Here is a 12,722-nt window from a genome sequence, read left to right on the forward strand (position 1 = left end):
CACAATCCCTGTCATGTTCTTAGAATCAGGAGCTTTGAGACTACTAATTTATTACAGAAATCCTCCTTGATAAATATATGACCAAGTTAGGTAGGGAGGGCCCAATAAAAAGGTCTTGGTTGCATTGTGGAAATTGTAGGATTGCACGTCTTTAGACTTTCACCCATATGAAGAAGTAAATGTCAGGATATTATGACTTCTGCTGCATCACTTTGACTGTTCTTAACTCACTGAAAAATATAGCATCTGAATATGCAAATAGTTTTCAACTTAAAAGATCAAATGCAGGACACGAGACATATCCTTCAATGAAAAGTCTTTGTATTTGTACTGAAGTCTTCATGTTTCCACATCATTCTAGTGTCAGGTGAATGCTGACACTTTTGAGTAATCAAAAAAAATCCAGTCCACATCCAGCTTTATCATCACTAACACAGCTGTTGGGGATGATAAAGCTACTGGTCAGCAAATCTCAGCAAGATAGGTGTTTTACATAACTCGATACACAGATATATTAGGTTTAAATCAGGATCCCATCAGCGGGGCAGTGCACCTGCAGATACTACACCGTGAAGGATAATGTGATAAAACATGTAGGGCCAAAAACTACATTAAAAGCGATTTTTTGTTGTGATTTTCAGTTGTCCAGGAGATGGAGACAGAGCTAAACCAGCAACGCCCAGCCCCTCATCGGGCAACATGACGCCATTGGGCCTTATCCAGGAAGTCGAAAAACATCAACAATCCTTCCAGGTTCCAGGCTAGGGCGAAGTGTCAGTGTAGCCTAGCAGCTGGGTAACTAAGCGTGATTTTCTTGGGTATTTCGTATATTCATTTTATTTTTTTATATATAATTAGTGTGTTGTGGCATCCCAGATATGTCGTTGTTAGGTAAGCTATTTGGAGGAGGAAAAGGAGGAAAGGGACCGAGCCCACAGGAGGCGATCCAAAAACTCCGAGAGACGGAGGAGATGCTAACGAAGAAACAGGAATTTCTAGAGAAAAAGATCGAACAGGAATTGCAAATTGCCAAGAAAAACGGCACGAAAAATAAAAGAGGTAAGCTATCATGGTGTATTTTCGTATGGTTTCTCCTCTTTATCAACACAGTCCCTGGTCAACAACCATGAGCTAAGCGTTAGCATGTTAGCTGAATTGGCTAACTTTCCCGAGCTGTCATGAATGTTGACAGCCTCACCTATATTAGCGTTGTTGATACGACCGTGGTTGCCACCCGAAATAAGTGAACGTTTTGTCGATTGGGTGTAAGATGTTGATTATTGACAACCGTCGCTTATGCTTGACTGAGGTAACGCTAGGCTTGTCTTTAGCCGTCATGTCTGATGATCATTCGTTCGTCTGATTGATCAGTGGCCATTTAAAAATTAAAAGACTGACTTAAGGGTGTGGTAAGCGATTAGCTGCAGCTTCAGTTAGACGTCCTACCAGGGAGAGACTGGCAATAAAGATATCGGCTCAGAGTGTCAGGGCAAGGGTCGAGCATTGGAGTGACAGAGGTTTAAAGGACGTGATATCACTGTCTGAGAGGTGGGCGTGTTTGCTCCTTGTTCCGAAGTCTGAAGAGAAACTACAGACCTCCTTCAGCTGCCTAGCAGAATATTGTATGCGCGAATAATGGCAGTACATAAAACAACCTACAAAATTGCTTATCGGAGCACTTGCTTTGAAGACACACTAGCATATATTAAGGGATAAAACACAAGGTCGCCAAAAATCGGTGCCGATCGTTTTCTGGAGAGCACAAATATCCAAACCAAACCTAAGATGACGTTGGTTCTTGACTTGAATAGTTTGCATACATTTCTGTTGTCCTTATTACTTCCTCCTCTGACTAAACAAAAGTGTACAGAATGAGTCAACCCAGTCTATCAGGTGTGAGTTAGTTGTGGTCATGTGACCATGATATCTGATTCATTTCTGTGTTCCAATTTTTCCATTTTGTCAGCCAGGTGCAGGTCACAAGCTATATCTAATGTCCTCTTTGTTGATTTAATTGTCACTAACATGGTAGATAACTTTGAAAGCATTTTATTTACGATTCCACTCCGTGGTAGTGGATCACTGTGACTTCACAGAGCGTAAGAAGTGGTGCCGCCTAAAAATGAAATTGTATAACCACTTAATCAGGCTTTACTTCAGTGTTGCTCAATTGCATTTCTACTGTCTATTTTTGACGGTCTGTTCGTCCTTCTGTCTTTCTCTCCTCAGCGGCTCTGCAGGCTTTGAAAAGAAAGAAGCGGTATGAGAAACAGCTCACCCAGATTGACGGCACGCTGTCGACCATCGAGTTCCAGAGAGAGGCTCTGGAGAACGCCAACACCAACACTGAAGTGCTCAAGAACTTGGGCTTTGCTGCCAAAGCCATGAAGTCTGCCCATGAAAACATGTAAGATCGAGCACCCAATCACTGATTCTGTTCTTGACTTTTTTTTCTGTCTCTATCAATTCAAAAATGTTCATAATATAAAGAGCATTAAGAGAAACGTAAGGTATTTTTGCATTGCTGCATGCCTTGTGCATCACTCTCAGTTATCTGTGTGTAAGTAAATAAGACTTGGTGTTAGTCACTCATGAATCTGTGCTTGTTGCTTCAGGGACATTGACAAGGTGGACGACCTGATGCAGGATATTACAGAGCAGCAGGAGCTGGCCCAGGAAATCTCTGACGCCATCTCTAAACCTGTTGGCTTTGGAGAGGAGTTTGATGAGGTGGGTGACACTTTTCAGATAATTTGTACCTTACTGAGGTTTATTTTTGGTATTCCAATGCATCATCTGATTTGGAAATGATTTGTGCTTTAAAACGAAAGGCTGTATATCTGCTAATCTATTTACAGATTTACTGTATGTGAATATTGTGGCCAGCTAGGCCAACATTGCAGACCTTTTACTCTACACACCTTTTAGAACTTCTTTCTGTGTTCATCACACGGTAATGAATGATGACGCTTATGACAGCATCGGGTTAACCAGGTGGAGCAAATTTCAGCATCATCCTTGATGCTGCCCAGTGTTGTTTTGTGACCCACAAGGCTCAACACAGTTTGTTGTGTTTCTTAAGTCATTGTTCTGGCATTAAGACTATTGAATCAGCTTATTATTGAGTGGTCTTATTCATCGACCAAATTCACCACAATTGATGGTATTTGCTGTCTGCTCATTCTGGGACAATGTGGCACAAAGAATGAATATGCTCTTTCTCAAATTCTTGGTCAGCTGACTTGAGGTCATTGACGTTTTTCTCACCAAGTGTTGGTGCATTGCTTGATTTAGTTAGTTTAGTTGCTGTTTATCCTCACGTTCGGTGTTGCTTTCTGTCTTTCTCAGGATGAGCTTTTGGCAGAGCTGGATGAGCTGGAACAGGAGGAGCTGGACAAAAATCTGCTGGAGATCGGGGGATCAGAGAACGTCCCCCTCCCCAACGTGCCTTCAACTTCATTACCTTCCAGACCTGGTAAGAGCCTGACATCACAACTCTTCTTTTTTTATTTTTTTTAACTTAACATAATATTTGCATGTTACACACTTTCTGAGAGATACTTAAATGAGAAGAGTTTCCTGTTTTACAGGTGTTTCAAGTGTTTGTGTAATTTATTTGTCAGACTTTTTTTTGGGGGGGGGGGGATCTCAGTGGCCAGGAAGTTATTGATTGTGACCAAGAGATAGTCTGGCAAAATCTTCTTATTTAACTCTGATAGAAAGCAAATAATAGATAATTATAAATGAAATTATAATTACGTTTGTCTCTTTGGAGATTCCTGTTCAAGATGATGTCTGGAAATCTGTTGAGATCCACTTAACATAACCGCATTGATCTCTTAGAGTTTCAATTTCTGCCCTTTGTCTGTTTTCACCATTAAAAGCCAAGAAAGAGGAAGACGAAGACGACATGGAGGACCTACAACGCTGGGCGATGGAGGCCATGTAGATGCAGCATCCGCCACATCATACCTGCATCAGCGAGGGAAGGGGAAGGAGCAATGGGGGAATGAATGGACTGATAGGATGTTGTGTATGAGTGTTATCATGTGTCTGAGGAGAGCTGACTGTTGACTTTATGTAACACTACAAAAAAAGCAAAAATGCTGTAATCTTTATTTTCCCGACCCTTCTCAAATATGGACCCCTGCATGCTCAGCAAAATGAGCCAGTCAGGGGCTTTTGTTTTGACGCTCTATCACGGTACCCGGACCGAGTCGCCTAATACATTTAACCTTGATTTCTGCTAGCACTTCATGGTCTCTGTGCTGGGCAGGACTATTTCAACGCCAACAGAGTTTATATTGAATTTGTTATTTCTGGCTCTGTGGCGCGATAAGGAGTTGTCAGGTTAGTGTTTTGAGCTGCATGACGTTGTTTACGTCACTGGATGATAGGGGAATTTTCATGGGAGATTTATCCTCAAAAATCTCTTTCCGACTCACATATTTACCTGTATTTGTGGCGTAAAACAAGCTGGATGTTTTGTTTTTTTCTTCCTTTCTTAAGATAAAATAATTGTTTGTTCTCTGTTTTTTGTAACTGCTCTTAAAAATAGGAGAAGAGCTGAGCATGAACTGGGTGAAGAAGCTATGAGCTGTGTGTTCGCCAGCGTCCGAACGTGTTCTTTTGTTCTGCGGCTGCGTGCTTTGTCTCCTTCACCCCACCCCCCTCGCCTTCTGTTGCCATTTCGGCGACTTCTCCCGCCCTCAAAGGCATTCTCACCAGTGGTTCTCGTTATTTGTTGTAAATATCCCAAAAGCGTCTCTTTTTATATACTGCATTCCTGCCGTTACTGAAAGGTTCTGTCAAGGTTGTGTGAAGCATGCACCAAGAGGAAATGCCTGTACAGATCACAACACACGGCTAGAATGAGATATGTTAAACTTAACACTTTCATCCTGCTCTGTCTGTCTAAGTCCTTCTCATAAGGGTTTTTGTTTCAGATTGTATAATGTTAAAATAACAGTAATAATAAACTATTGTCACACCTTACTAACTGAATCTCTTGAAGGAGCTGGTGGTTCATGAAAGATTAGATTATAGTCAGTCTCCAAAAACAGTGCTCTGGAGTTCAAAGAGTTCATTCTTTTAGTTTTTCAAAGTCATGATGTACATTTTTTACTTAGAAAAAAAAAAAACATAACACAAGGACAGACAGACAAGCATGTTTGCATTTCTATGTTTTATTTATCCAGATGAGAATATTATTTGCAAAATCATTAAAGGTTTTCAATTCTTTTATTGTAGTGGATTGTAGTTTATCTTTTCACCTTGTCACTGTGTGATGTCAGTACATTCAGTATGACAGATTGTCACCATGCACGGAATTTGCGGTGATATAGAATATAATGAGTGTGAATGGCACAACAGGTCATGTCTTCAGTTTTAATGTTTTGTCCAGGCAGCTGCCCGAAACCCAAAGATTTTCAGTTAGTGTCATGAAAGGCAAATACATGAAGCAAATCCTCCCAACAGGCAAATGATTTTAATTGTAAGTCAAATCAACACAGAAACACACAGTGAATCAAATGTGTTGGACACCAGTATTTTCTGATAAACCTCAGTTGACATGAATTAATCCATTATAACTCCACTTAAATTAGGAAATGTGAGTAGAGAGTAACCTTAATCACTTGTGGCAGACAACACTAGTTTTATTTGTCCAGCTGGAGCTGACTGTAATCAGGTTGTTTGTTAGGGTTCTTTCTTAATGTTTGTCTGTGACTGCTTAACATTATGTTTGTAAGAGGAGAATGAAAAACAGAATAATTGTGATAATTCTGAATATTTATCGAACAAATACATGAAATAAGTGGCGAGACACATCTATTATACCTTTACAACTGCATAATGTGCATATTTAGCAACTGTTTTGGCTGTACAATTTTTAATCTTGAACACTCCCCAACTGTAATGCCGTCGCAAAATGATGACGTCCGTATGAGGACTTCACGCTTGCGTACTGTGCGTGCAGCGCTGATGCAAGAAATTTTCGGTGCAGTAGTGTGGGACTGATCGAGGGACAAAAAGTTAACAGATTTCAGTCACTTTTCAGGCCGCAACAATGTCAGGAGACGAGGTAAGTCACTTGGAGTTATCCGCTGTTTAGTTTATGGTGGTGTGTTGACTTGTTAGGTGAAATTACGTAAGTTATCGGATCAAATCGGTGTTAAGGATGACTTTGGGCCTTCGCGCTGCTGCTCCCATCCCTCTCTGTACCATTTCTCACATGGCTGCAGCCGAGCTAACAACGGCCCGACCAGTCAAGAAGGGGAAGAATCGTCCAGTATACCACTTTATCAGTATCTGTCATATTGTGCTGATTGTGAATACCCTGAGTGGCTCAGCAATCCGCCCTGTCACAGCTGCTGGAGAAGGCGAAATGGAGGGCTAAAGTTAGCTAGCTAGCGTTAGCTTACCGTTAACTAAGCCGTGGCGTTAGTACTCAATATGGTGCTATCTGCCAGAAACAAAAAGCTATCAAGGTTTAATGTTGAAGTGAGCGTTGTATAATATAGATGAACAGCTGGTTTTAAAACATTATGAATTGTACCGGTCGTCGTGTAAAGTAGCAAGATGTCTCATTTTTTTTGTCTTAAACTGGTCTGGTGGAGTAGTGACATGGTCGAAGCTGTGACTGCGCTTAATAACCGTAATTATATTTTGAGATGTCCGTTGGAGTTGAAGAAGATGTTTTCTCGTGCTTTCGTTTGTTATCATTAGTTGTTCCTGTGAGCACGATGACGCTCCAGGACGGGGCAGTCATCGTCTGCTACAGATTTTTCAGAAAATTGCATCAGTTGGTTGAGTTAATCGACATTAAACAATGAAGCGTATTGTAATATTACATAACCAAAAAACCCAGATAATCTCAAATCTCATGTCACAATGTCTATATTAACTTTATACATAGATTTATACCATGGACACATCAAATTCTCGTTTATCCTAATCATTTTGTTTCAGGTTGACATCATTGTTTGTTTGATAAACAGTCTAAATCCGAAAGATATTCACTTGCCTCTCACAAATGGCTAAACCCAAGGAGAATTTGGGTTTTAAATCAGGTCTCGCAATATGTCAAACTGCACAAAATCATAGCAACACTCGTGTTCTGTTCAATTTTGCCAATTGAATCTCATTGGTGAAATTAAATATGGGTTAAAAGAATACGGCCAGTGGTCATTGTATCAGAGTGATTATAATTAGAGTAAATATCAGTGGTCACACAAGTCAAAGTTAGGAAAACATGATGGAGTTGGCAGCAGGAGCGTCTCTTCTGCTGGGCAGACTATTGCGCTGTCAGGAGTTGTACAGCCCTTTCTGTCACCCTTCTTCATTTCCATCCCGGTTTTGTGGTGAATTTGAGACTTGCTCTATAAAGTTTACATCCTGCCCCGCTGATGCTTTTGCACTGTTCTCTGTACAATGCTGTTGCTAAAAATAATTCATTGATTCAACTGACAAAATGTCAACTGACTCGCAGGGTCTTCTTGACTGATGATTTGAATTGAATTTGATTTGAAAGACAGTAGAACCATGTTGGCCCTCATTTGTAAGACGTTCTCTCGTCTTCGCTCTTTTTCAGATGATTTTCGATCCCAACATGACCAAGAAGAAGAAGAAGAAGAAGAAGCCCTTCATGCTGGATGAGGATGGAGGAGAAGGGATGGGAGGAGAAGAGGCTAAAGAGGTGGAGGCAAAGGAAGCAGAACCAGAGGCTGGAGAAGACAGGGAGCTTGATCTAGATGATGAAGATGGCAGGAAGAAAGGTAAGAATGAAAAGAGAAATAGAGAAATACACATATTGATGCTTCAGTTTTGGTCTGTATTCTTCTTGAGGGATGTTTGACTGCACATTTAACTTCCAGTCTGCATTAAGTTGGAATTAAGATGAGTTGCTTTTGTCTCCTCTAGAGCCGTCTGATGATTTGAATGACTTGAACTTCTTCAACCAAAAGAAAAAGAAGAAAAAGCCCAAAAAAGTATTTGACAATGATATCGAGGAGGGATTAAAGGTCAGTCACTGCAAACCAACAACCACTTTTCACTCTTTCTGCCCTCCTCATCACTTGTGTTCAGTTCTGTATCTTTTCGTTGAATCCCAATTGGTCCACACCAGGAGCTGAAAATTGAAGGAGAGCAGATGGAGGTGCTGGAGGAAGACAACCTAGACCTGATGCTTCCTACCAAAAAGAAGAAGTCAAAGAAAGTGGACTTTGATGATGGAGAGACACTGGAGAAGGATGACAGTAAGAATACGTGCTTTCACCTTTTAAAGGAGCGAGTGATAGGTGGAAGTGTGTTATAATATGTGTTTCATGTGTTTCCAGCGCTGGAAGATGATGAGGGAAAGAATAATGATGGAATCTCATTCAGCTCCTCCACAGGACCGGCCTGGGCTGGCTCTGAAAGAGACTACACTTATGATGAGGTAGGATAGCTGTAAACTGTAACGCACCAAGACTAAACCATGGACCGAGAACCCACGCTGCATGAGGAAAGACAGCTTGTTTGTGGTCAGGATAATTGGAAGATCCAAGTTTTTAAAATGCTGAGATACAGATGAAAAACTATTTTAATCCACTCAAAAGTCATTTTGCCTTTCTGTGTGTTCACAAGTGGAAAGAAAGTTCCTTGAGTGAATGTAGTGAGGGGAGAAAAACAGAATGCTATTGGCACTATATGGCATTGTTACCTGTAAAGTGGAACAAAATGGTAGTATTGCAGGCTAAAAAAACACAGTTCAAATGTATCCCACAGCTAGCTCACTGACTTCAGTCTCTCCACAGATTATTCAGCATATAGAAATAAGACTCGGGGTGTATCTCAATTCCCTTCTGTGATATTTCCTCACTCCTTGATCCTTGCTTGAACCATAAGTCTTTCTGGTCTGCCATCTTGCACCATCTCTGCTCCGAGGAACGATCTCAGAGGAGCCATGAGCGAGGATACATGAGAGCTGCCTTCATGGAAGTCTTTTTATCAGCCGATATGCGCTCCTGTAGGGTATCAGTTACAGATTAGACACTGCAGCCAATCTGACCGATCACATACATCACAGCATCAGTGGAGTTCTTATTGGCGTGAAGACAGATAATAGTTAAAAAGCGTGACACTTGCATAACTGTTAGTCCAATTTTAGATCTGAACATCAAAAGCACGGCAAACAGTTTTCTTGATTTCTTATCTTAAATATTTTTTTTTATTTTCATGATCTGATCTGCTAGCTTTTATTGTGGATACAGTTAATGTCAGAGAGACAAGAGTCAGTCTGTCAGCAGGAAACACTTTTCACATCATTTATTGTCATTTCCCTTCAGTCACATGTGAGGCTGATGCATCCCAAGCATAAATAATTTTCATTTTCAGCTTTGAGTGGTCAGTCAGACTAGAAAGTGCTATATAAGTACAGTCAATTTAACATTTCTATTTCCTCTCCTCCCCATCTCTCGCTCAGAGGGAGGAACAAAGACACAAGTGAGGGAAACGTTGATGTGCCTGAAGAATAATATGAGAATATGAATAATATGAACTTTCTTTATGTTCCAGTATGGAGGACATTATATTGTCCCAAAAATAATTGCAAGTAGTAGCTTGTTTATAATGAAAATCTCTTGATACACAGGCAAAAAACATTTTTTGTAAAAAGTTACCGAAGTGTAAATTTGGTTGGTGTCGGCTACAGTTGGCCTAATTCTGCACCGTCTGTGTCTCAGCTTCTGAATCGAGTCTTCAACATCATGAGAGAGAAGAACCCGGACATGGTGGCTGGAGAGAAGAGAAAGTTCGTCATGAAGCCTCCTCAGGTGGTCCGAGTGGGAACCAAGAAAACCTCCTTCGTCAACTTCACAGACATCTGCAAACTGTGAGTGTCGTACACACTCGTATACACATGGTTGCTGTCGATCTCACTTTATTTTATACTCATCTGAAGTGTCATCTGCAAACTCGCCTTTCATATGCTTCATCACAGGTTGCATCGTCAGCCTAAACATCTCCTCGCTTTCCTGTTGGCTGAGCTGGGAACAAGGTACCTTTTGTATATATACAATGATGACGTAACATGAATACACAGTGATTGGATTTCTGTCAGTTTCGACACTGATTTGTCAAGTGAAACATTTGTGTGTATTAATATGAGTGTTAAATTTGGGTTTTTGCTTTGTGCCTTTTTTTCTCTTAACAGTGGTTCTATAGATGGAAATAACCAGCTTGTGATCAAAGGCAGATTTCAGCAGAAACAGATAGAAAATGTGTTGAGAAGATATATCAGTAAGTCACACTTGAACCTTTTCAAATGAGTGCTTTGTTATATTTTGCACCACTTCTAGATCAGGGTACAAAAACAATTAAATGCAGTTATTGTTTGACTGAAGACGTTTTGATGCTACTACTTGGTTCAGAGTTTTTGCGGTCAATACTTTAAAGCAGTGATTCTTAAAGTGTGTTCCAAAGACACTTTGAGCAGGTTTGTTCCAGGGCATCCCCAACAAAACAGGGGTGTTATTGATTTTCATTCTTTTCACTATGGCAGAATGCATGACTGTTTTGATTGTGGGTTTCATACACAACATCGAAAAGCAAAATTCTTCTCATTAAGTGGGAAACATTGACTATGGTCTTTTCTCTGTCAATTTAGGGGGCCAATGAGAGCCACTGCTTTAAAGTTATCAAGTACCAATACCAAGTCCTATTTATGACAAAGAACTTAAGTTTCGGTTCGCAACAACAGAAAGCAGTCACAACAACAACAAAAAGTGAGGCAAGGTCCATGCATTGACAGACTGACTAGTGCACATGTCAAATGACTAAACCACAAACCAGTGGACTAGAGAAAAACACACCACAATCAATGTCCAACGTGAGTTTGTTACTTGAGTGCAGTGCCAAATCAGCGGAGTACTTTTCACGCCATACTTACTCTTCTATCAAGAACAGAAGGACATCAAAAGAATACAGTGACGTGCTAATAAACTATCTTCTCACCCCTGCAGAGGAATATGTGACGTGTCACACCTGCCGCTCCCCAGAGACCATCCTGCAGAAGGACACTCGCCTCTATTTCCTGCAGTGTGAAACGTGCCACTCCCGCTGCTCCGTCGCCAGCATCAAGACCGGTTTCCAGGCTGTGACGGGCAAGAGGGCGCAGCTCCGCGCCAAAGCCAACTAAAGACCATCGAAACTGGGCTCCCTCTCCTCGGCCTCCGCTTTTTCCCCTGAGAAGGGCTGATGCTGGAGTTGGACGCCCCCTTGATTTGCTGAAAGGACTCTCTGAATCGAACTGCGGGAGGGTTTGGCTGTTGTTTAGTTGTGTCATGGCCTGACTGAGCAGGGAGTGAGAGAGTATTTAAAGGTGACAGATGGGGTTCAGACACTGTAAGCAGATGATGTATATCTCACATACTGTTGGATGCATTTGATTTGTTGTCAGGCTGATGAACCCTCCACCTCCTAGGTATTTTGTTTTTTGTTATTTTTTTTTCCCATCTGCTGTGATTCTTGATTCCTGCAAGAAAACCCTGATTTAATATGGCTTGAATTCTTCCTCATTGTTTTTTCTCCAACTTTACATAGCCCAGACATGAATATTTCTCCAGATAAGGAAAACATTTCTCTATTCAACCAGCAAAGTTATAGTTAAGCTAAGTTCATCTACAGTAACAGAGCTTAAGTGCTCAGACATTTGTAGCCATGTGGCTCATGTAGTCTCCTCTTTATTCTTGAATTCCACCTTGCTTTAATGAAAGGCTGTGTTCCTCTTTCTGGTCTGCCCCTAAATCACAAAAGTGCCAGTTTAGGATTTTCTGCCCTAGCTAATCAAGGATAAAAATAAGTGACCTGGCTGGAAAATTTGCCACTGTGACTAGTCTGTGACAGGCCCGAAACACACCTCCTTTTGATCATTTCACAGCAAAAGATGACCAGTCTAACGGTTGATTAAGTGGAGAGTACTTTTTCAACCGAAGACTTAGAGATACGATGTGTGCAAGTGGGTACTTCATTAGTTCTTCCTCATGACTAACATATTTTATCAAACATTTGAGATTTGATTAGAAGGATGTGAAAATTAATATGGTTCACGTTGTCCAGAAGAGCAGGTTTCTTGAGCAAATTCCAGTGCCCCAACACCAACACCCAAATGCATCTGAGCAGAAACCTCGGATCAGCCTGCTCATGTGTGATTCAAGAAATTTACACCACAATCTAGCCATAATGGGAAGAGTTTTGGTCCAGTGATACTGGATGCACAATATTGGTTATGTTATTGTTAGAGAAGAATGTGATAAGAAGGTCTGGTTTGAATCATTTTAAAAACCTGGTTTTTACAAAAATAAAATATTCTGCTCTCTCTCTCCATTTCAGCTTCATCTGCTTCTTGTTGACACAATTTATCTTGCACAGAGAAATAACTGGTGAATTACTGGATCCTAATACAACTGTAAATTTATATGCCTATTGCTGAATATTCAAGTTTCATTAATTGCTCTGAAAATTTAAGCATAGTGACATGAAACAGTTTGGGGTCAGTGATTATGGGAATCTTCCACTCTCACTTATCCAAAAATTGTTGCTTCTACCACTTCAACACATTTGTTATTCATTTTACTATTTAGTGATTCTAGCATTTATGATTTTAACACTACCAATTGTGTATTTTATGTTGTGTGTAGATTGTTACTGTACTTAAATTCAGAATTTACTTTTTTGAGATGCTT

General features: G+C 40.6%; 2 protein-coding genes across 3 annotated transcripts; both read left to right on the forward strand.

The window, feature by feature from the left end:
- Positions 1-658: 658 nt before the first annotated feature.
- Positions 659-5,249, forward strand: LOC124063672 (charged multivesicular body protein 4b). Of its 2 annotated transcripts, XM_046397547.1 has the most exons (6): positions 659-795; positions 877-1,059; positions 2,230-2,407; positions 2,616-2,730; positions 3,349-3,475; positions 3,885-5,249. In XM_046397547.1, the coding sequence occupies exons 2-6, from the start codon at positions 879-881 to the stop codon at positions 3,947-3,949; spliced, it is 666 nt and encodes a 221-aa protein (XP_046253503.1). In that variant the 5' UTR covers positions 659-795; positions 877-878; the 3' UTR covers positions 3,950-5,249. The 2 variants fall into 2 exon arrangements, with proteins under 2 accessions (XP_046253503.1, XP_046253502.1); XM_046397546.1 differs by having other exon boundaries at positions 660-1,059.
- Positions 5,250-5,925: 676 nt separating this feature from the next.
- Positions 5,926-12,363, forward strand: eif2s2 (eukaryotic translation initiation factor 2, subunit 2 beta). Its single transcript, XM_046397128.1, has 9 exons — positions 5,926-6,082; positions 7,592-7,775; positions 7,921-8,021; positions 8,126-8,255; positions 8,337-8,437; positions 9,723-9,871; positions 9,980-10,036; positions 10,193-10,278; positions 11,001-12,363. Exons 1-9 carry the CDS (start codon positions 6,068-6,070, stop codon positions 11,174-11,176), a joined length of 999 nt encoding a protein of 332 aa, XP_046253084.1. The 5' UTR covers positions 5,926-6,067; the 3' UTR covers positions 11,177-12,363.
- The last annotated feature ends 359 nt before the right edge of the window (positions 12,364-12,722 follow it).

This window comes from Scatophagus argus, chromosome 8 (genome assembly GCF_020382885.2).
Source record: "Scatophagus argus isolate fScaArg1 chromosome 8, fScaArg1.pri, whole genome shotgun sequence".
NCBI classification, from domain to species: Eukaryota; Metazoa; Chordata; class Actinopteri; family Scatophagidae; genus Scatophagus; species Scatophagus argus.